This window comes from Dromaius novaehollandiae, chromosome 15 (genome assembly GCF_036370855.1).
Source record: "Dromaius novaehollandiae isolate bDroNov1 chromosome 15, bDroNov1.hap1, whole genome shotgun sequence".
In the NCBI taxonomy this organism is placed as follows: Eukaryota; Metazoa; Chordata; class Aves; order Casuariiformes; family Dromaiidae; genus Dromaius; species Dromaius novaehollandiae.
In genome coordinates, this window is record NC_088112.1 from 3,161,974 (window position 1) to 3,182,211 (window position 20,238).

General features: G+C 46.6%; 1 protein-coding gene across 3 annotated transcripts in view; it reads left to right on the top strand.

Moving 5' to 3' along the window:
- SIL1 (SIL1 nucleotide exchange factor) overlaps nucleotides 1–20,238 on the top strand; it is a 112,302-nt gene that overhangs the window by 15,190 nt on the left and 76,874 nt on the right. For 2 of the 3 annotated variants that reach the window (XM_064520810.1, XM_064520811.1), the window contains exons 2-3: nucleotides 15,967–16,081; nucleotides 19,458–19,593. In XM_064520810.1, the coding sequence (XP_064376880.1) occupies nucleotides 15,971–16,081; nucleotides 19,458–19,593 (247 nt within the window). In that variant the 5' untranslated portion in view covers nucleotides 15,967–15,970. Of the gene's footprint in view, nucleotides 1–64; nucleotides 237–15,966; nucleotides 16,082–19,457; nucleotides 19,594–20,238 lie in introns of those variants that run through there. The other variant, XM_026097744.2, reaches the window with a different exon arrangement.

Consider the following 20,238-nt stretch of genomic DNA (forward strand, 5'->3'; position numbering starts at 1 on the left):
AAAGCCAATTCAGGACTTTTTGTGGAAGTGCTGTTTGCTTTGGTCCTTTTTTTCTTAAAACAAAACTTTTTTTTTTTTTAACTTTGGTATAGACTGAAAGATTTGGAGACTGGAGGCCACTACAATTATTATTTTTATTATAAAGTGGCATTAATGTAACATTTAATGCATAAATGATGGAGTCTTTATGCTTGAGAAAAGTACTGTCTGACTCTGATGTGCAAACTCTTACATAGGTGAGTAACTGTATCCCTGTGCGGTTCTTAGAGGAGTGAGATATCTTGGTGCATCCACAATTGTTCCCTGGATTAAGGCCTCACCAAAACTTTTCTTGACGTGTGACAGCTGTAGGCACTGAAAGTCAGCATGGAGGCTGTCACTGAAACAATCTTGATTCATGTAACAGTTGTATTTGGCTATTCAGCTGTTCTAAAAGCTCTGCAGAATGTTTTGTTCTTCACGTGATAGAATCTGCTTGCAGGAGGGGACAATTGAAATCTGTAGTCTTCATGGAAAAAGCCCCCATAGCATAAATGTGTCCTTCTAGCAGTCTTGTGAGGGACTTCCCATCTCCCTACCTGATATGGCGAGAGGAGTCTGTGGCACCACCAGGATGCAGAGAAAGTTCTTCAGGATGTTCTCATGTTTCAGAACAGAGCTGTTGGTGTTGCAGATCCCTCTTTCATTAGAGCTTAAAGGGTGTAAGTGCCTAAAAATCTGCTGTTAGCCCTTGCAGCAGGCAAGGAGGGTTCAGTGTGGTCATACAAGCAAGCAGGCATATAGCAAAGGCCAAGAAATGGAGAGAAAAATTCACTGTATCCTTTGGCTGCCGCTTCCCACTGCCTAGCATGCATCGCTTCTAAGTGACTGGGTCTCCTGCTGTTGATCAAAGCTCAAGAGGAGAAACAGTGGGCCTTTTCTTTCTGGATCAAAAGATACTGTGGATAGAAACAAAGCTGTTGTCACTAGGAAGAGAAAATCACAGAGGAAAAACAGTTGCTGCTGATTGCTCTCTGCTTTCCTCCTCCCTCAGTCTTGTTTTTGGGTTCATGCCTTTGCTCACCTGATGAAGCTGAGTTGACTTCACCTAGTTGAACACTATAGGCAGTAATTTGAAGTGCTGTGAGCACAGTCGTAGGCTCAGGTGAGAGCTGTGATCTTGGAGCATCCTACTGCTTGGAAGGTTTACTTCTCCTTTGAGTTAGAAACTTATTTTTCTTTTCCCTTCCTTCCTGCCTCTCCCCCCTCCCCCCCGCCCCCTTCTTTTTAAATAACTGTTAAAGGGTTTGTAGAAGTGGCTGCCTGCTTGTTCCTCGTGGGGAACTTCTCAGTCCTTGGCCAATGGAGATCTGTCTTTCCAAGCTTTCTGCAAGATACTGATGCTTTTTAAAAATGGAATTGCTGGGCTTCTGAAGCCCTCAGTGCAGGTCTAGCCTGTAACCTTATCAGTTCCTTTAGGTGCAAGTGTTATCCTTTCTAGACTCCCTGCCTAAAGGGTTTGCACTGGCACAGGATTGGTGGATCGCTGGCCATTTTCATGGACTCTGGTGGTGTTTCCACCAGCCCCTGGCCTGAAACTCCAGGTTGCTTCCTCACCAGTATGGATGTTTTTGTCAAAGATATTATCTGCCTGATGCAGCTCCAGCCCAGTCCCCTCTGGTTGGATATGCACCACCCTTCTTTTTGGAGCGAGCCACTGCATGGTGTCTCTTGTTGAGGACGTTTGTTAGATACAGGCCATCTGGCTTGCCCTTCTCAAGCAGCACCCTCTGATGGGTGCAGTCCCTGTACTTCAGGGAGCTAGAAATAGTCGGAAGCAGAACCACCGGAGCATGAGCTTGGATCTTGTGGCCTCATTAAAGCAATTTCTTGCCTCAGTTTTCACTTGTAAGCCTCCTTTGGGCTTTGACTAGAATACCCTAGGGTGGCAGGATTTTCTGCGCAGGATTTCTTTCCATGGACCCTTCATGCTGCACACCTGGCTATGTCCTGAATTTGCAGTTGAACTGGCTGTAATAATGTGGTCAGCTCAGTCTTCCCTTTTGAGTGGAGCCATCCTGGGTTAGCTGCTCCCGAGTACAGGTGAGGGGGTTGATGCGACTCTGACAACACACAGAGGATCTCATGGCCGGTAAGGCATTCACCAAAATGTCGTTTCATAATCTCTGCTGGAATTCGTGAGACACGTTCCCTAATTTGTCACCATGTCATAAGGATTTAAGATCGAGAAGCTCTTTGAAGCATCAGTACCGTCTGTTCTGTGAGGACAAGGTGGAGATGAGCGCTAGTGTGACTTTTCTTCCCCAAGGAAAATGTTCTTTTTCACAGATCACAAGGCATGGTTCTACCTTTGTTTGAAGAGACCAGAAGAGTCACAGAGACTGGCTCTCTGTGGAACATCAAAGTGTGCCTGTCTGAAGCAGAGATGCTCAGGAACTCACATTCGTCCTTCATGTCTAGGCAGTAAAAGGAAAGAAGGCCTCTGAACCTGGAGTAACTTGGTGGATCAAAGCTCTGCTTAGTGGAGGCTGAAAAGGCAAAAGGCAGGATTACACCAGGAAGGTCACAGCCTGTGCAGGTGATCAGGGCCATCTAATAATGGAAGAGTTGTGCCTTCAGAGGGATCTGTAAAACCTCCTCATCTGCTTGGCCTGCACCTACCCCTGACCGAGTGGACATGCAGTGTCCAGTGAGTGTGCTTGGCCAGAGCAATTTTGTAGTTAATAGTGCCTGGGTGATTGTTTCGAACATTTTCCAAGAGAAACTTAATAGGCTGTGTTATCGCTGTGATGCACTGATCCTTGTAATTAAAGGGACACTGCACCATCACTTTTTGAATTGTTTTTTCCATACGTTGCTACAAGTATCACCTAAAATAGCTCCATCTGAGAAGGGAGTAGAGGAGAAATACATTTTTAATTGTGGACTCTCTGCAATTGATGGTGCTTTGCATGCAGACAATTTCCTGTCATCTCTGATATTAAGCTTAAAATAGTGCCCAAGGACCAACTAAGAATGGATGCTAGACTGCTAGATGCAACTAAGATCAAGATGCTAGGTAGAGATGAACACATAAGGAGAGACTTCTGCCAATATGTCTGTAAGCATGTCACAAGCAGAATGGCAAAAAACCATCTCTGTAATGTAGGGATGGCAGATGATGGAGTACAGGAGAGAGGGAAATCATGTTCTCTTTTAGCTTCCTGTGCCTGTGTGTTTAAGTTCTGCATTTGCAGTCTTTGGAGCACTTTGCTATTTTAAATTTCCTTAGGGGGAAAAAATGCTAAATGAATGCTGTCTGCTGCTGGCTAGTTGTTCTCCTACTTTTGTTTCAGGTCGTGGAGGCCCTTGTGCTTGGGCAGCATGTCTCAATCTTTAGTATGGAGTCAGATGCCTAGGTAAAAGAATGCAAATCGTCGTGAGAGTCAGTTCTATCTTGGCCCTACTGATAGCCTCTCCGTTTTCTCTTTGTGCTCATAGCTGCCTGAGGTGTTTTTTTCAGTAGGTTATGAAAAGCATCCTCTGGTATCACATTAAAACTTACTAGTACTGGGAAAAAAAGTAAGTTAAATTTGATAATGCCTTTTGTCTAAGCATGATAATATTGCAGCAGACCTTAGTGGAAGAAGCCCCATGATAACCATGTTGATAAATGAGGTGCCTATGTTGCAACCTGGGAAACTGAGCCCCAGAGAGATGAATGATTTGCCCAGACTCCCACAGCGTGCAAAGCCAGCAACAGTCCTGAGCAAACCTGCTTTGGAGTAACTGACTCTGATCCCCAGACAGCTTGTTGAACCACTTCAAGTGAGAGTTTGAGATCTCCTTGTTATGGCTTCCTGTGGGTTTTGCTGCAAGTGGCCGATCAAGCAGCTTCTGGATGGGTTTGGCTCATGGTCCCTGTGGCCCTCCATTTTTTTAACTGGGATCTTGCTACAAAATTGGAAACATGATGGAGCACAACCCGCTTGAAAGGGAGGTCCTGAACTGGGTATCCAGCCAGCTGCCCTGTGCAATTAGTCCTGTACCCTGCAATTCCACGTTAATCATCGTGAACGACGGCCGCCTTTTTTGCAATGCTGAATAGCTAGGACGCAGTTAGCCGTGTTTGCTGCCTTTGTTGCATTCGGGTGCCTGCTGTGACTGATGCCCATGGGTTGCCTTTGAATAAGAGCTGTCACCTCAGCCTCATGTACTATAGAGGAGTGAGGAAATGCATTTTTCATAAACTTCACAGCTCACTGTTTCTCACGGATCAATAGGGCTATTTGGAGAGGTCCTTTGCTTGCCCACTTTCACAGGCAGTTTTCGAGCTGGTTGCAGGGTGACTCATGCAGCGCTGCTGAACCAGTAGGTTTCCTTGGCTCAGGAGAGGCAACAGTTCAGAAAAGAAATCTCTGCGCTGGGACAGACCCAGCAGCAAGGGTATTAGCGGGGATGGGCTGAAATGCAAGCGTTTGGGCCTGGGGGCTCAGCAGGCTGTACTGGTGTCATGGGAGAGCTAGTAGACGCCTCTCTCTTGCTTGCGTTGAGACAGAGGTCAGTGTTGGGGCTTTTGCATTTAATCTGCGTACACCTGCTGGTGGTGCTGGGGCAGCACGGGGAGTAATAAATGTAAAGTAGTGCTTTTTCAAGCCAAATGCTCTGCTGATGTACTCTAGCTGACTTGGTAGGGAGTATGCCTGCTTTTAGAAGTGGGGCCTGGCACCCATGTGGGTAGATGGATTCTGTGGTTTTTTTTTTTTCCCCTGTCATGCTGTTTAGCTCTTTTAAAGGGCATTAGATTTAGTAGTATAAAATGTACCAAAGCTGGACCAAACCAGCCTTGAGAAAAATGCTCACGGGGGCAAGTAGAGGAAGGGGCGTGGCAGAAGGCCAGTGGCCTGAGAGGAATGCTTTGAGACTGTAAACTTTTGGGGGGGGGGGGGGGGGACAGGGACAGCACCCAGTAGCTGCCACGTAAATACAGTTGGTGTGTAAATGTTTCGTGGTAGTGCTTGGCCCTTACTGAGTCCGTGCTGCAATAGAGAGGTCTGGAGAGAGGCGGCAGGGGGGAGAAGGAAAGCTGGAGACGGTAAAACGGGCGATTTTCTGGAGAACAGGAGCTACAGGAGAGTTCAAGGTCTTGCCAAGGAGAGCCTCCAGTGGCAGACGTGGCATCCTCAGCGCCGTGCCCCGGGAGGCGGTGGGCAAGCGTGTCGTGTCCGTGCACGGTGTACGCGAGTACATCTGTGCGTGTGTGTGCGGTAGAGCTGGCGTGAGGCTGCGGGTGTTGGGACAGGTGGTGCGGCGAGTGCGGATGTGCGCGGAGGAAGCGTGTGTGCTGGTGGGGGAGTTGTGTACATGATACATCAGCATGCAGGGCGGCATGTATTTTTAGAATTCTGAGCCTGAATTTTGCACATTTTTTTTTCCTCCTCTTAATTAACTCTCCTTATAGGCCTAGAAGCAGGAAAGAAAGTACCTGAAGGGGGGAAGGAGGTGATGATTCGATATGAGAGCCATGAGTGAACAGTGGAAACTTGGAAAGTACGAAAGGCTCTGTTCCCATAGACACTGGCATAATCCCAGTGAAATCTTTGGCTATTTGTAGGCCCAAATATATCAAGACGTTGGGGTTCCTAAGGCCCTGAGCAGTGTCGTGTGCATTTTCTTTCATATTAGAGCCCAAATTCTCCAGAAAGTGCCTGCAGCCCATTGGCACCTCTTCATGCTTGGAGAAATATCTCTTCGTCGGAGGAGAAACCAAAAATACTCTGAACCCTGGCAGACTCCTGGGTTAGTCAGAGCCAAAGCATCACCTAGAAAATAGAGGGTGTTTGAAATGGTAGATACATGCGAGGAAAAAAACCCACTCGGTTTTATATACTGTATGTGGCGAATTGCAGCAAGGAGCAGGAGAAGGAGAAGGTAATAGGTATAGGCAGGAGGAGAGGTGTTTCCAGCTGAGGTTTGGAACGATGGAGAGCTGAGGAGAAGGAAAGCTGTTCCATGTGTCTGAGGTTGTGGAGAGGCTTTCCACCCAAACAGCGGTTGGGCAGTACAGTTGCTCGGGGAACAGGCCTCAAAGTAGCTCCTCCAATGTTCATTTTTGAAGGTGTTTGTCCTGCAGATCTCTGTGCATCTCCTTTCTGCAGGCAAGTCCTAAACTGGTACAAATCTGAGCTGTGCTATGAAACTGAGTGTACTTGTTCACCCCAAAGCTGGGGCCGTCTGCAGAGTGAGAATGTCGTGTGTTGAAGGCAGGCACAGAGGCCTGTGAGAGAAGCTATCATAAATTCCGATGAATAAATTATTTATAAATAATAAATGATAAATTCGGTCTTCTGATCTCTGAGGCATGGCCTGATTTTTCTATGCTTCTATCTCGAGCAGAGAAGAAAATCCCCCTTTCCTGGATCTGGAGCTTTCCCGTGCTGCGGATACTTGGACCACTTTAAGTTGGCTGCAGCCCTCAGGCAGCTGGACGCTGGCAAAAGCAGGCTTAAGAGCAGCAGAAAATGGGCACCTCGGAGATCGTTCCTAATGAGCTGCTGGGCAGGGCTGAGACAGCGGATCAGAGGACGGAGACGGCAGAGCGCTCTCGCTGTTCTGCAGCCAGCGCTGTCTCGTTCAGACTTCAAACCGCTGAAGAATAAAGCGATGCTCTTGCCCTCTGGAGAATAGCGTTTTCTGTGAATGCCGAAGTTTCTGAAGAAATTTATTAAGTACATTTAATTAATAGGCTAAATGATGTTTAATGTTGAACTGTGAGGTTGTTTGTATACACAGTGTTATTTAAATAACTAATTAGGTTTGGAATAATGCTCCAAAGGCCTGTCAGTGCCGCTGACATGTCTGCCAGGAATATCAAAAAGACGAAGCACTTAACGGCTGCTGAAACAAGGCAGCCGCTTTCTACCTGCGGTTTCTTGCTCTTGACAAGAGGCTGCTGACAGGCGCCGGGAGCAACCCTGTGCATTTGCCGTGCCCTGGTCGCTCCGGTTCCTCGCGAGTGCCTCAGCATGCTGTCTGGAGTTTGTGTAAGGGAATGGGGCCAAATACGGTCTGGCATCAGCATTTGCCATAAAAGCCTCACGTGAAAATCAACTTTGAAAATTGTTCTTTATGACCTGAGATAGCAGAGCCTTGCTTGTGTAAGCAGTCCTGCAGGCAAGCGGACCCTTGCGTTTCGTAAGGCCTGTTCCACCAGACAGGGCTGCAAGGTGAGATCTGGAATGGTCACTGCATCCTGCTGTGCAATAGCTGATGCAGTATCGGGTCTGATGTCACAGCCACCGGAGCGTCTCTCCAGATCGACAGGGATGTGTGCCATGGGCGACCTTGCAGTAGCTGCTAGTGACCCTACCTGGACACAGGTCGCCTCTGGCCAAGGTGTTTCTTCAGCATGGCAAGGAACAACCCTTCTAATGCTTCTTGTATTTGCTTTGTGGGGAGAGAGAGCAGCTGTGTGAGGTCTTGTGCTGCTTCTGCTCTCCTTCGTGTTCCTCCCGGAAACTTTTTCATGATATTCGTGCGCCTCTGGGTGGCAGCTGAGCCTAGCTGGGGCGCCTTGGGTCCTGCTTCTCACTGTGGTCAATAGCAGATTGTAATTCCTCCTCTTCCGTGGATGTGAGCTCTTCAAGGCTCTGTCTGGGCAGGATCTCGTCTGGGAAGGGGCTCAGCCTGTGCTTGGGGCTCACATGTGCCTTGGGCCTGCAATGTGAGCAGGTAGTGGTGGTGCGAGGGAAGCATGGAGCTGCCAGTGGTGCAAGGGGAGTGCTCATGTGTGCTCTACTGTAGACTACAGCAGCCTTCACGCAACCCGGCTCCAGACAAACTGATACTGTTGCAAACATTAGCTAGCGGGTGTCATTTTTTTTAAATCTGTGATATGCCATATGTAGTCAACTCATCTGTCCAGAGGCCTTTGTTATGGATGCATGGGAGATGTAAGCAGAGGTTGCATGGTAATACAAAAAATGGATAGCGATGAGTACCTGAGGAAATGCACTGCATCCGCTGTGCTCTGCCGTTCGCAGCTTGGGCAGAGCGTGCGTGAGTCGGAGGAGCTGTGTGGCAGTGAGCTTGTTCACCTAGCGATTGCACTGGGTCAAAACACTGTGATCAGTTAGGCTAGGGCAAGGCAGCCGTTATCTATAAATACTGCTCAACAGGAGTCAAAGCAGCAGAAGTAGGAGAGGTGATATCAGTCTGATGCCTCGGAGGAAAAATGAGCTAGTGCGGAGGCTCTCGGTGCAGTTAAGCAGCTTTGCCGTGCTTCTCGGACGCTGCTGGCCCACATGGGTCAGGCACGCTGGAGAAGAGCAAGGTGATGGTGGCGAGGAGGCCTGAGCTGCTGACAGTCCCCCTTGCCTAGCTGGCGTCAGTTGTGGCACCTCCTGTCGCTGGAGACACAGGTGGGTTCACTGTGTGTCCTCGGCACTCGGCAGCACTTGCACGGAAGAAAGACGCTACGCAGCATCTTAGCTGAGCCACTGTCAGACAGGCTGAACGCTGATGTTAGCTGAAGGCTAAGCAGGTAGCCTGTGGGGGTTATTAATATTTATTGTTATTATTTGTTACTAGCAGTTATAAAAGTTGCATGATGCAACACAAGCTGCCAAGCTCTAACCAGGCTCCGTGAGCACATTTCTCTCGCAGTTATCTTTGTCCTCCCTCCCCCATGCCTTTTCTTTGGTTATCACTGCCTTGTGTTTCAGCCCTGGTGCTTTACGAGCCGAAGCGCGTGCGTCTAGCCCATGTGACGAAGGGGGACCAACTGGCAGAGCCACCGTTTCCCTGTGCCGGGAGTCACAAGCCTCTCGGCCTTGCCTCCTCTGCAGAGCACCCATCACCCTTGTAGGCCGCCCCATCCCTCGAAAGGGTCTGTGTGTACACCCTTGTCTTCCTCCTCCTGGCATGTATGTTGTGCCCGTAGGAGCGGTGTAAAACCAGAGTTGACTCTCCGTCAAAGTCATGGGCTCTGTGTGCAGGGATCACTGTTTTGCTGGAGCTGTTTAGTCCTTCTCAGGTAGCTTGGAGAAGGGATAACTTGGAGCAGCCAGGTATTTGGGATGTGAGTTTCCTCCCCAGCCCCTAAAGGGACACTAGTCTGTATTGTCCAGGGTATTGCTTATAGCTATTGCTGTGCTTTGCTGGACCTTGCTGTTCCTCCATCATCTTCCAGGAGCGGTTGGCTGTGGAGTAAGGAGGGAGAGAGAGAGAGGTGCTTATCCACATGACCTTATGGCTGCTTTGTTGTCTACTTTTTGGCCTCTTGGACTAGAAATTTCTCTCTGTGCACTGGCCAAATTCCAAGTGGTGCTTCTGCTGGAGCTCAGAGCAAGACCTGCTGGCTGGGGACATGATGTTCCTAACCAGCAGAGCTCTAGCAATTATTTATTCATGTCAACCTGAAATCGTGGCCTCCTTGCTCGGTGGGTTTTTGTAGGCAGCCAAATATGGGAAGACATTCCCACAACTTTTTTCCTGTGTAGGGGAGCTTTTGACATGCCACAGCCCAGTCCTGGTAGGAGTAAATGAGGAGGAGCATGTAGTAAAAATAGACATTTTACAGGTGCTTTTATAAGCAGTGCTAGCAGTGTGGTCCATATTGCAGTTATGTACCCTTTCTGCTGAAATCTTGCAGTGTGAGATTGTTTGCCATCTTCTCTTTCATACGTGTGTGTGTGAGGCCTCTTGCTGAGGTCAGCCCCTCCAGCAGATCCGTTCCTGGCTCTTAGCGCAGTGCTGGCCCTTAGCGGGGTCCATGCTTCATGGAGAGCTGGGGTTACTTGCAATTTTTGCTGGAGATAGGAATGTGCTTTCCTGCCAGGCAGGGCAGAAAGAGAAGCAGATCAGGCGAAAGCATCTTGAAGTCAACAAAAGTGGGTGCTGCGCGCTGGGTAATGGTGGCAGGTTGCTTAGTCAGTCCCTGCCCTCCTTGTGCCCCCGGCAGGTTTTGTGGCCCCCTGCTTGGGGGCCGACCCGCAGGTGCTGGGTCGGCCTTTGGGCCCTTCTCGCCACAGGCAGCACCCTGAAACATCAGAGCTTGAGTTAAACCGGGCGCAGTCTGCGTCGGCTCCGCGCAGCACGTCCCTGCCCCGGCGAGGTCTGTTCCCTGCCCTCTTTCTGTCCTGGGAGAATCGAGGACGGACGTGTCAGGGCTCCGTCTGGAACATCTGCACGAGTCGCTGAAGGAAGCTCCTCTTCATGGTTTATTTTGCCATTTGAGGCTCTTCTCCTGCTTTACATAAAGCGATAGGTTCTTTATTATTTATTCTGTTTTTATTATTAATTCTTATTCAGATCCAGTTATTTGATCTGTCAAGTGCATTCCAGCATCTTTGTAGTTTTAATATTGGCTTTAATTAAGAGGAAAATTCACTGCTACCTCTTTTTGGAAGTGTTGCTGATCAGAACTGTGTCTGTAGAGGGAGGGAGCTCAGACAGATACCCAGGCTGGGGGATGTACGCGCGAGGGTCCCTGGTGCTTCTTGGGCGCCTGCTGATCAGTTGTGCAGAGCCGCGGGAGCTAATCGTGGGCCTGCACCGAGGACACATGCAATTAATTGTTAGGCCTCATCTCCAGAAGGAAAAAGCATTAATGGAAGATGAAGGTGACTGTAAAGGGGAAAAAGAGGTATTAGAGACTCTCAAATCCTGTTCTTAGTGAAGCCAGTGGGGAATGCTGTTGTGTGTTTGTTTTACCAGCTAAAAGAGGGGCTCTCCTAGTACCTCTGCCGTACACATGAAGCCTGTTGTTGTACAGACAGTCCCCTGTCCAGCCCCGGGTGGACTCAGCACAGACACCGGGTTATCACTCTCTGGCTTCTTGAAAGAAGTCAACAAATAGAGCCTATCTGACCACTTGAAACTGAGACCCTGCTTTAACGACCTCATTAAACATGTGAAGCACAACTTCAAATTCCTTCAGGATGGTTTTTGTGGGGATGTGTGGGGAGCGAATGTCGTTGTTCTGTAACGTTCTCAGCATGCACAAGAAGGGGAGGTTTTCTATGAATCCTGACAGCCGTCTCGCAAAGGTAGCAAGCAAGCTTCAGTAACTCGTTGTGGTTCTTGCAGCATCTTGCCCTTCAGCTGGCATCTTTGTATTGAATCCTCTGCATTAAAACGTGCTGCAGGTAACCATCCCCAGCTAGTCACGTTTGGAAAGACAGGACCTATGCTCTCCCTTATGAGAGCCATTACGGGGCTTTTAGTATGGGCAAGATGCATTCTCGTGGCTCCTGTTTCTAATGGAAATCCAAGAAATCCTGTGCTTCATGCCAGAAACAAAGGTATAATTTCCATCTGGTCTCAGGGCAGGGAAGGCTTGAGGCAGACCTTCAGGACAGATCTGTTGAGCAGATACATGGTCACCTATGCCTGTGTCCACCAAAACATCAGTATTTCCAGGCTGGCTTTTTTTAGCTTGGTTTGTACTTTATGGGAGCCGCTGTGTCTCTGTGCCTCAGAGAAGATGAGAGGATGATCGTGTTTGCAGGATGGTCCTGCTTTTGGAAGCAGCGTAGGGCTGTGAAATCCCAATTGTAATGCACTGGGGAACTGGATGCTGGCAAATTATGTCCTGTGGTCTCCTCGTAATCCTTTGTCCGTTTGTCCTTCAGTTGTCTCTCCTCTTGTACGTGGACTGAATTTCAGGCAAAACCTTCCTCTTTGTGCTGCTACGCTGACAGTAGAATCCATCGGAGGTGGAGTACATGGGATCTTGACTTAAAGCACATATTGCAATCAGTGTTAAAGGTCATGTCCTGCCTGCATCTCTTCAGTACGACATCCAGGTTTACCCATGTATCTTTAAAGCAGTTTTCAAAAGTAGTGTTATCGAACTCTGGCCTGAACCAAAAAGGCTGTGAGTGCTTGGAGGTCTTGTCACCAGCTCAGCTGAAGGGTGTTTGGGAATGCATTCCTTAATTTCTTTCATCGTTTGATTGTTCTCTAGTGCTGCCTTATGATCAGCGAGGGGAACTTTGTGAATAATTTGTGCTTGTAGACAAACACAGTGCCGTTGGTGCTTCTGTTATCATCGGCCATCTCGATGAAGGGTGGCTGAACAGATACCATGCCTGAACTAGTAAATTTTCAGACGATTTTGCAAGACTGCCATAATTCCAGTACTGCTCCCTTGATCCGTAGATGAGAACAAGGATTAGCTTATTGTTATTACTTCCTGTTGGCCATAAAAAAGAGCATGACGGGGGCTGGAGAATTCACTGGGATGTCTGTGCGCTCTTGTAGAATAGCTGATCAGAATTCAGATGAGGTTGCGGATAGATTTATTGGAGTGACATAGTATACACAGCGCGTGCTCGGCGTCAGGACATGAAAGAATGGTGTGTTCCCAGGAGCAGAAGGCATTAATGAAATACGTTCCTGTTACCGAGTTCCTTTGAACTGCCACCTATGACTACAGCAACTGCATTCACTGAGCTGTGCAGCACTTACTGATGCACAGCTAGTGAAATCAGTAAAATGTCTCTGCTAATAGAGAACATAATGGCAAATGCTATTGTTTCCGTAGCCACTGGTACGGAGGTGGGTTTCTGGAGTTGTGGAGCAGAACTTTCCTGTATCGAGATGCTGATAATGAGCCACGCCACGAGAACATAGCCTGCTCTAATGGCAGGGTTGCCGCTGGGAACAGAAGCTTCTTTGAATTTGACCCTTTGCACTTTTTCTAGTACCTGATTTTCTTTAACAAAAGAGGATTATTAAAAACCATGCCCCTCTCGGCACAAGGGGAATTTGCGTTGGCAGTCGTCCCGTTGGGGCTCTGGTGCTGGCAGGCTGCAGCTATGCGTGGGTGCTGCTACGTCCCAAATGGATGTCCTTAGATGAGTGCAAATGCTCTCCATGCAGGTGGGGGGCACAGTTACTATTTTTTTTTGCCTTGCAAGCTGGAGGGTCATTTCCAAAAATGCTTAGTATGCATGTAACATTTGGTCTGAAAATCCTCTCCACCCTCTGCATTTGTCTTATCTCGTAACAAGATGTCAGCCCGCGCAGGCTTCTCGCCAGGAGCTTCAAACCCCCCTTTTTCACGTTAGCTCTTCCTACCTACCTGGGACCTAAGCAAACTGCTAATTGTTGTGCAGATGTCGTATTCCAGACAGGCATGAGGTTGTAGGCTTTATAGAGGCTGTATTGTGATCTGCTGCCAGCCTTCTCGGTACACGTGAGCTCTATTTTTATGGAAGTGCGAGTTTTCTTTCAGACGCTGCTTTGTTGAGTTTCTTTCTTCTGTTTCTTTCTTTCTATTTCCAGACTTACGGTTTAAGTTTTAGGGGTGCATTTATTTTTCATTATCCCTGTTTTGTCCTTTGTTTTATAACCTCAGGAAAATCTGTTTCCTATGGAAAAAGCATCAGTTTGCTCTGAGATCAGTTAGGAACGGCGATCGTATGCCTTGCTCTTAAGTTTGAGGTCCTGACTGCAGCATTAGCAAGAAAGACACTTATATCCTTTGAGAATGGATGGAGTTTGAGCCCATTAGTAATATTTTTGGGTTTTCAGCTTAGAAACCCAGGGGTCAGTTGCAGCCATGTTGCACTTGGCAATGTCCTAAGTGAGAGATGGAGGCTTTGTCCAAAGGTTTTGTTTGTCTGTCTCCTAAAAATGGAGAGCTGCTGTTTTATGCTGGTTGTGGTTTGATAGGGTTTGTAGGTTTCTTGAGTTGGCTCTTTGACCCTTTAGAAATGAGGAGGACATCAAAGGGAGATATCTGGTGCCAGCTCAGAAACAACAGTGTTACTTCAACACACGGTGTAAATTAAAGTGTGGAACTCATTGCTAAAGGATGTTGTCAGAAGTTCAGATCCATTCAAAAGCAATTGCACAAATTCATGAAAGAAAGCCCTTTCTCTTTTTTTCTTTTTTTTTCTTTTTTTGAATTTAAAAATAGGTCCACTGAGGGTTGTTGAGCTTGAAAATACAAGCTGCTGTTCAGGAAGACTCTGGATCTTTTGGAATTTGCAAGAATACATCAGAAAAGTATTGCTCTGTGCTTTCCCTGTTCCTCTGTTTTTTCCTGGCCATCCACACTGAGTGCTGTGGTGGAGTGTTTTGTCCCCCACCAACACTGCTTCTTCCTTTTTCTTTTTTTTTCTTTTCTTTTTTTTGGTGCCACATAAGAACAACAAGCAGGGAGAGGAAGCAGTAGTGTAAAAGAGTGGGGAAACAGCATAGCAGTAAGGGGTGGAAGCAGAGGCCTCCATTTACTCCTTGTCCCCAAAGCCCTTCCTTGTGGGGACGATGTCCTGGGGTGGCAGAAGTTGACGTCGGGTGCACCTGCAACGCCCCAGAGTCCCTGGTTCCTGCGCTGGACGGTGGTGGTGTGATTCAGCCCTAAGGTGATGGTGTTGGTGCAGGTGTCAGTGGTGCTGGATGACGTCTGCTTCTCCTGGTCCTCGGGAGAGGGCAGGAAAAGAGCTCCCGCTCTGCTCTGTGTTCGTTGTGCCCTGCCTGCTGGCTTTCAGGGAACAAGTAGGACCAGTCTTTCTCCATTTACTGGTCAGTAGAGCAGAGATGCCAGGCTGGGTAAACCTTTGAGTTGATCCAATATGTTCTTGTGGGGATTTGTAAACTCTTGTCCAGAGATGGCACTGAGCAGAGCTTCCCTGTTTTGAGATAACCAGCTGAGTCTAGGCGTGTGTTTGGGATCCTGGGTTTCTTCAGCATTTTCATGCTACCAGGCTTCTTGCGTTTGGTAATTCAGGCTAAATCCTTTCTGGCACTGGGGAAGTTTGGCCAAAGAAAAAACTGATGGATTTTATTCAGCGAGTATCACGACAACTCCACTTAAAGCGTGTTTCCTGCTTGTGGGAGTAGAAGATGGTTGCTTCAAGGAAGGAAGAAATCTGAGATGTGATGCACCATCCTAATGCGCGCTGGAGATAGACAGATATTTAGGACTCTGCATGTATTGGAGGAAAATCTTTAAAACCTGGATAGGAGTTGGAGCAGACTTGATGGAGGGATGAGTAATGAAGGAGTGTTTGAACGGAACTAATCAGTCCCATCTTCTTTCAGAAGACTTCATTGAGTTTAATTTAGCAGCATGTAAATTTAGAGCCAATCAAAGGAAATGCTTCTCCACTCTGTGTGCTGGCAGGCTGTTCAGTTCACTACTCTAGTGTGGGAATAAGTGAGCTGAATGCGGTAGAGTGGTTTAGCATCTCACATTGCAAGGCGGTGGCGGGGGTGTGTGTGTGTGTATGTGAGTGTAGCTATACATGTGGCAATGAGGATAATTAAACCTCCAGTTCCATAAAAAGGTGCCTGGCAGCCACAGGAGCAGGACCTTTCTTTTTTCCTCTGTCCTTTGGTGTGTCGCTGGTCGGATGTGAGCGGGTGGCTTCATGGTCCACTGCGACCTTGGGCAGCACTGGCTCCTGAATGTGCGGGTCTGGGGAACCAGCGGTCTGCGCAGCGGGGGAAAGCCTTTCGCCGCGGAAACTGCTGCGTAAATCCTGTTCAACTCTGCAAATGTTGTTTTTCTGGAGCAAAACATACATATTGATTTAGATAAAGTGCTGATTCTGTGAAGGCTTATGGTTTTGTTTAATTTGAATTAACTCAATTACTTCTGTGCTGAAATGAAGTACATGCATAAAAGCCTTAGCAGGACTGCAACTGAATTTTATTTTTTCCTGTACTTGTCATCTATGCCATGAACACGGTGATTTTAAACAAGACTTGCAGATCTCTGCATGTTTTCTGGGAGAGATTTAAGCGACTGCATGGTGAAGCTACTTTGCGTTGTTAGCAGCAGCAGCATAATCAGCACCCCTTAATATCTGATGCCCTTCTGCTGAAACCAGTAGGCTAACACACAGATGTTCTGTGTCCTGCTTATTTTACTCCTAAACTTGTGCTGTGTTGAAAAATGTAGCATAAAGGATGCGGAAAACTCTGAGAATTTGTACTAAAACGTTGTTGGTTTTGTTTTCCTTTGCTTTTCAGGCTGATGGCAATGTCTCACTGCTCTGGTCTCCTCTCCACGGCTGCTAAAGTCAACCTGCTGGTTTTGGTGGTCTCTGCAGTGTTTTCCTGGTCGAGCTTAAGTGACAGAGTTCCTGTAAGTGTGGGCTGCTCCAGCAGTGAGCCTCATCCCTCCAGGGCCTTTCAGCCCCTTAAACCTGTCACCTATCTCTGGGGTGTGTGTGTGTGTGTGTGTGACACCTAGTCTAATCCTTCTGTAATGCCATTATACCAAATGGTGAATCGCCTCCGCGCTCTTCAAGAGTGGGTTCTCAAGAGCGACATTTTGGAAAGGCTTGTTTCTTAAGACCATTTGCTTAATCCCAGGAAATCTAGAAGATATTGCAGCCAAAGGGTTTGCAAAAGGAATGGTGTAACCCAGCCAGCTCTCTTGTTCGTTAGGTACCACCTTTTCCATTCTGAGTAGCAGCGTGCTCCCCCGTGGCAAGAACCAAAGCTAATTATGTGGTCTAGTGGCAAGAGGAGGAAAAGAGATGACCTTGATTAAGTTTCTTGCTGTGCCTCTGAGTCACCACGAGTGAGTCACATAGACCCAGGCTGCAGAAAGCACCCTCTTGGGCTCTTGAATCCCACGTGCATGGATTTTGCTCCATGCAGTGAGGTTTTCAAACTGCAGTTGAAGCGAGTGGGCGCTGTGTGCCCTTTGCACTTGTGCAGGCGTGCAAAACTGGAACTTCCTTCTGAACGCCAGGTGCCAGGCCCCGCCAGATCAGCCTTTCTCAAAAGCTTCCTCAAGGACCTCGGGGCAAAAAAGACTGTAGCAGTGCAGTTTTGTTTAATTTATGCTGTGGCTTAAAACGGGGACTTCCACAACAATGCTGGCTTAGGAGGTTACTGGCCCCCCGTGTCGCAGGATGACCCTACTTTTGCATTGCAGCTTGCTGTCATGTCAATCTGACTGTGGGCCGTGCTACTTACCTGGGCAAATAAAAGGGACCAGATAAAGCATAAGCACGGTAGGCCAGTGCCTAGAGCCCACCTGGATTCATGTAGCGATGTTATAATCTGTCTTTATTTGTGGGGGGGAGCAGGGCTGGAAATGGAGCATAGTCATCTCAGTTGCAGGAAAAAGCTTGAAAACAAATGCCGGGACAAGCATCCTGTGACGTGCGCCAGAACTGGCAGGCAGCCTCACAGAGTAGTTGGGAAAGAGGCAAGTGATGAGTTCAGTAGGTAGGTAGCTCTCAGATCCCCACCTTTTCTTGCCCTCTGCATACACTGGCCTTTCAGGCTTTGTGGGGGCCAAATCCTTCCCATACCAGAAGCGGACTGCAGATGGTCTCAGTCTCGGATCATCCCTGTTGAGGCTGTTCAATTTATTGCAGTTGATTTCAGAAGAATAAACCAAGGAGTCTTTTTGCCTTTAAGGAAATTTCCATTGTTTTTCTTAAAAAAAACAACAAAAAAAAAAAAACAAAAAAACCCACTTTTTTTCTACTATTTTAATTATGAAAACAAAACAAAGAAAGGGTTCTGCTTAATGATGCAGTTTGTCGCTTCCTGCATAAACGAAGAAGAGTTTGTGTATTGTTGGCGGTTCCGCAGTGGTGAAAATGGGCAACAGTATCAAGTCTGCTAATGGAAATGGGATATTGCAAAGCGACTGTGGGCTAAGCTGTGGAAGCAACATTTAAATGAAGCAAGTCGCATCCTTTTACCCTTTACAGGACATTTAGACCACAGCACTTCTCTTGAGCAGCGGCTGAAAACATCAGCCGTCTCCATTATGTGTTTCAACAGATACAATACTCAGAGGCGTGTGGGTAAATTTACAATGGACTGTATCGTTAAGTCCCTCTTGGATAATAATATAACAGCGCAAATAAGCTAAGTAATAACTGCTCTGACTCATTTATTTTAGTCCTGTTGAGTCTTGGCTCAGAAAATGTTAACATTGATTTTCATCAGTAGAACCTGCCTTTTTATGTTTATGAGCATTACTGAGCTTTAACCATTTGTCATAATTTTAACAATTTCGAGCCTCTAATGTACTAAGCGAAAATAGGAGTTAGGCTCCATTTTTTTAATGTATTTTGGAAATTTTGTTCCCTATTAACATATAAAATAAAAACATTCTATAGCTTTGTCAAGCATCTTAATGTGTTATCATATTGTTCCTAATTGTACATATTTTGCTCAGGCTGACATTTCGCTTGCTCAGAAACACTCTCCTAGACTGGCTAAGAGAGATTTAAATGCAAAGCAGCCAGATTCTGCCAGTAAATATGCATGCATTTTTTCCAGTGAAGTTGTTGGAAGAAGCAAAGGCAGAACGTGGCCTAAAATTTTCGCTTAACCTCTTAATTGACTTCTTTTTTTTGCCTTTGAAAATATTCTAAAGATTAATACTGAAACACTTCGTGTCCTGAGCTATAGCTCTTATTAAAATTGCCAGCAGTTAGGAATAATCTTTCCCTGTTGGCTGGTTATTTGAACTGGTTCAGCAGTGGCTTTCTTGGCAGTATCAGAAACTGATAATACTCCCCACAGCAGAAACCGAACTGTCTGGACTATGCCTGGACCAGCTTATCTGTTTCTGTGAAAAGCAAAATAGGAAAGACCTTCGGGTTCCCACCCAACTAATAGTCTTTTCCCAGTACAAGATTGTTACTTTTTATGCGCTCCCAATAGTTTTGTCCATTGCGGTTTTAAGCGACTCCCAGCAGCTCCCCAGGGAGACGCTTTAGTGAAAAATGAGGTTTAACTAGGAGCAAGGAATTTTTCCTGCATCTCATCCTTGTTTTTCTGTTGCTTACTGTCATACCGTTAGTTTTATCTGTTCTGCTGCCTCTCTGGTATCTGCACGCAGCAATTATAACGTGGGTGGCGATTAGAGCGCTACCTCATTGTTTTAAAAGACTTTGAGGCACCAGAACGCATAAAGAAAAGGATGCTGAGATTTTTATAATGTGGGCAAAACAATGTGTTTGCCCTGTGTCCTATTTTGGAAATAGCTGAACTATTTTAGCTTAAATGCTCTCCAAGCCCTAAAATAAGTACATTTAAGGAAAAAAAAAAAAACAAAAAAAAAAAAAACAAAAAAAACGCTCGAGGCAGAAGAGACTAGTGTGGAAAATTTCAGCTAGAAAATTTAAAGTTTGACATATTTTTAGGCAAGGGAAAACAGGGTCTTACAGTGTTACACAAGCCTAATAATAGTCAGGGCTACTGGCTCTGGGTGTAATGTAGGTGAGGCTCTGCAAAAGCTTGTTTAAAGCCTGCAGCCTGCACTGGAATAGGAAATAAGCTGCATTGCTTTGTTCAGCACAAATGTCATGCTAGTTATGCATGTTTAACCTTTATTATACTTTAAATCTAAATTTAACCATGTGGAAAGAATCTCGGATGTCAAAAAAAAAAATCTGCTGGTGAGGGAAAAATTTGGTATTCTCAGCCGGCATTAAATTACTCAGATGCAATTGCTAATGAGCTGAATCTCTTGTATCCAAAAGGAGTTTGCCCTTACGAAAATAGAAGAGAGCGACATAAAAGATGACAGTGGGAAAGAGCCAGCAACAGAAGATGAAGCTGATCCTGAAGACTTAGAAGTGTTTTATCCAACACATCAATGGCAAACTCTCCATCCAGGTAACCTGCTGATGACTAATTATAGTGTCCTTCTGAAACCACATCTGACACTGCTGACAGAAGCCTTGCAGAAGCTAAAAATACCTGTTTGTTCCCATGACAATGTATGCTTTTGTTGGTGTTCAGATAAAGAAGTACAGAGCAATGACCCAATACAGGGAAATGAGACCATCACCAAACCAGGTGGCAACAGGAATGGTTGCTAAAGTGCTTTCAGTTCACTGGAGCAGGGCTGCCAGTCAAATTGTAGGTGATAATGTGTCTCTGTCACTAGCTCAGAAGACCTTTCTCTTTTTGTACACTTGTAGAGACAGATTTTGTAACATTTGTTGGCACATGGTGTCTCAGGTCTGCTGTGCTCCAGTGTGGGTTGATGGGACCGCTCAGTGGCAGTCTGGTCAAGAACTGTCAATGTTTACACTGCACAGTCTTTTACCAATGTACTTTGTAATCCTTAGCTATATGAAGTCCGGTTTTTATTCCTCAAACCTAAAGCTCTCTATCTCACAAAAAGTCTATTGCCTTTCTGGGGGTTAATACATTTGATTAGGGTAGCTGAGCTTTTGTTAATTATCCCATATGTTTTTCAGAATAGCCTCTTGGCACTTGTGGGCACAGATGTCTCAAACAGCCTAAGAGAAGAGC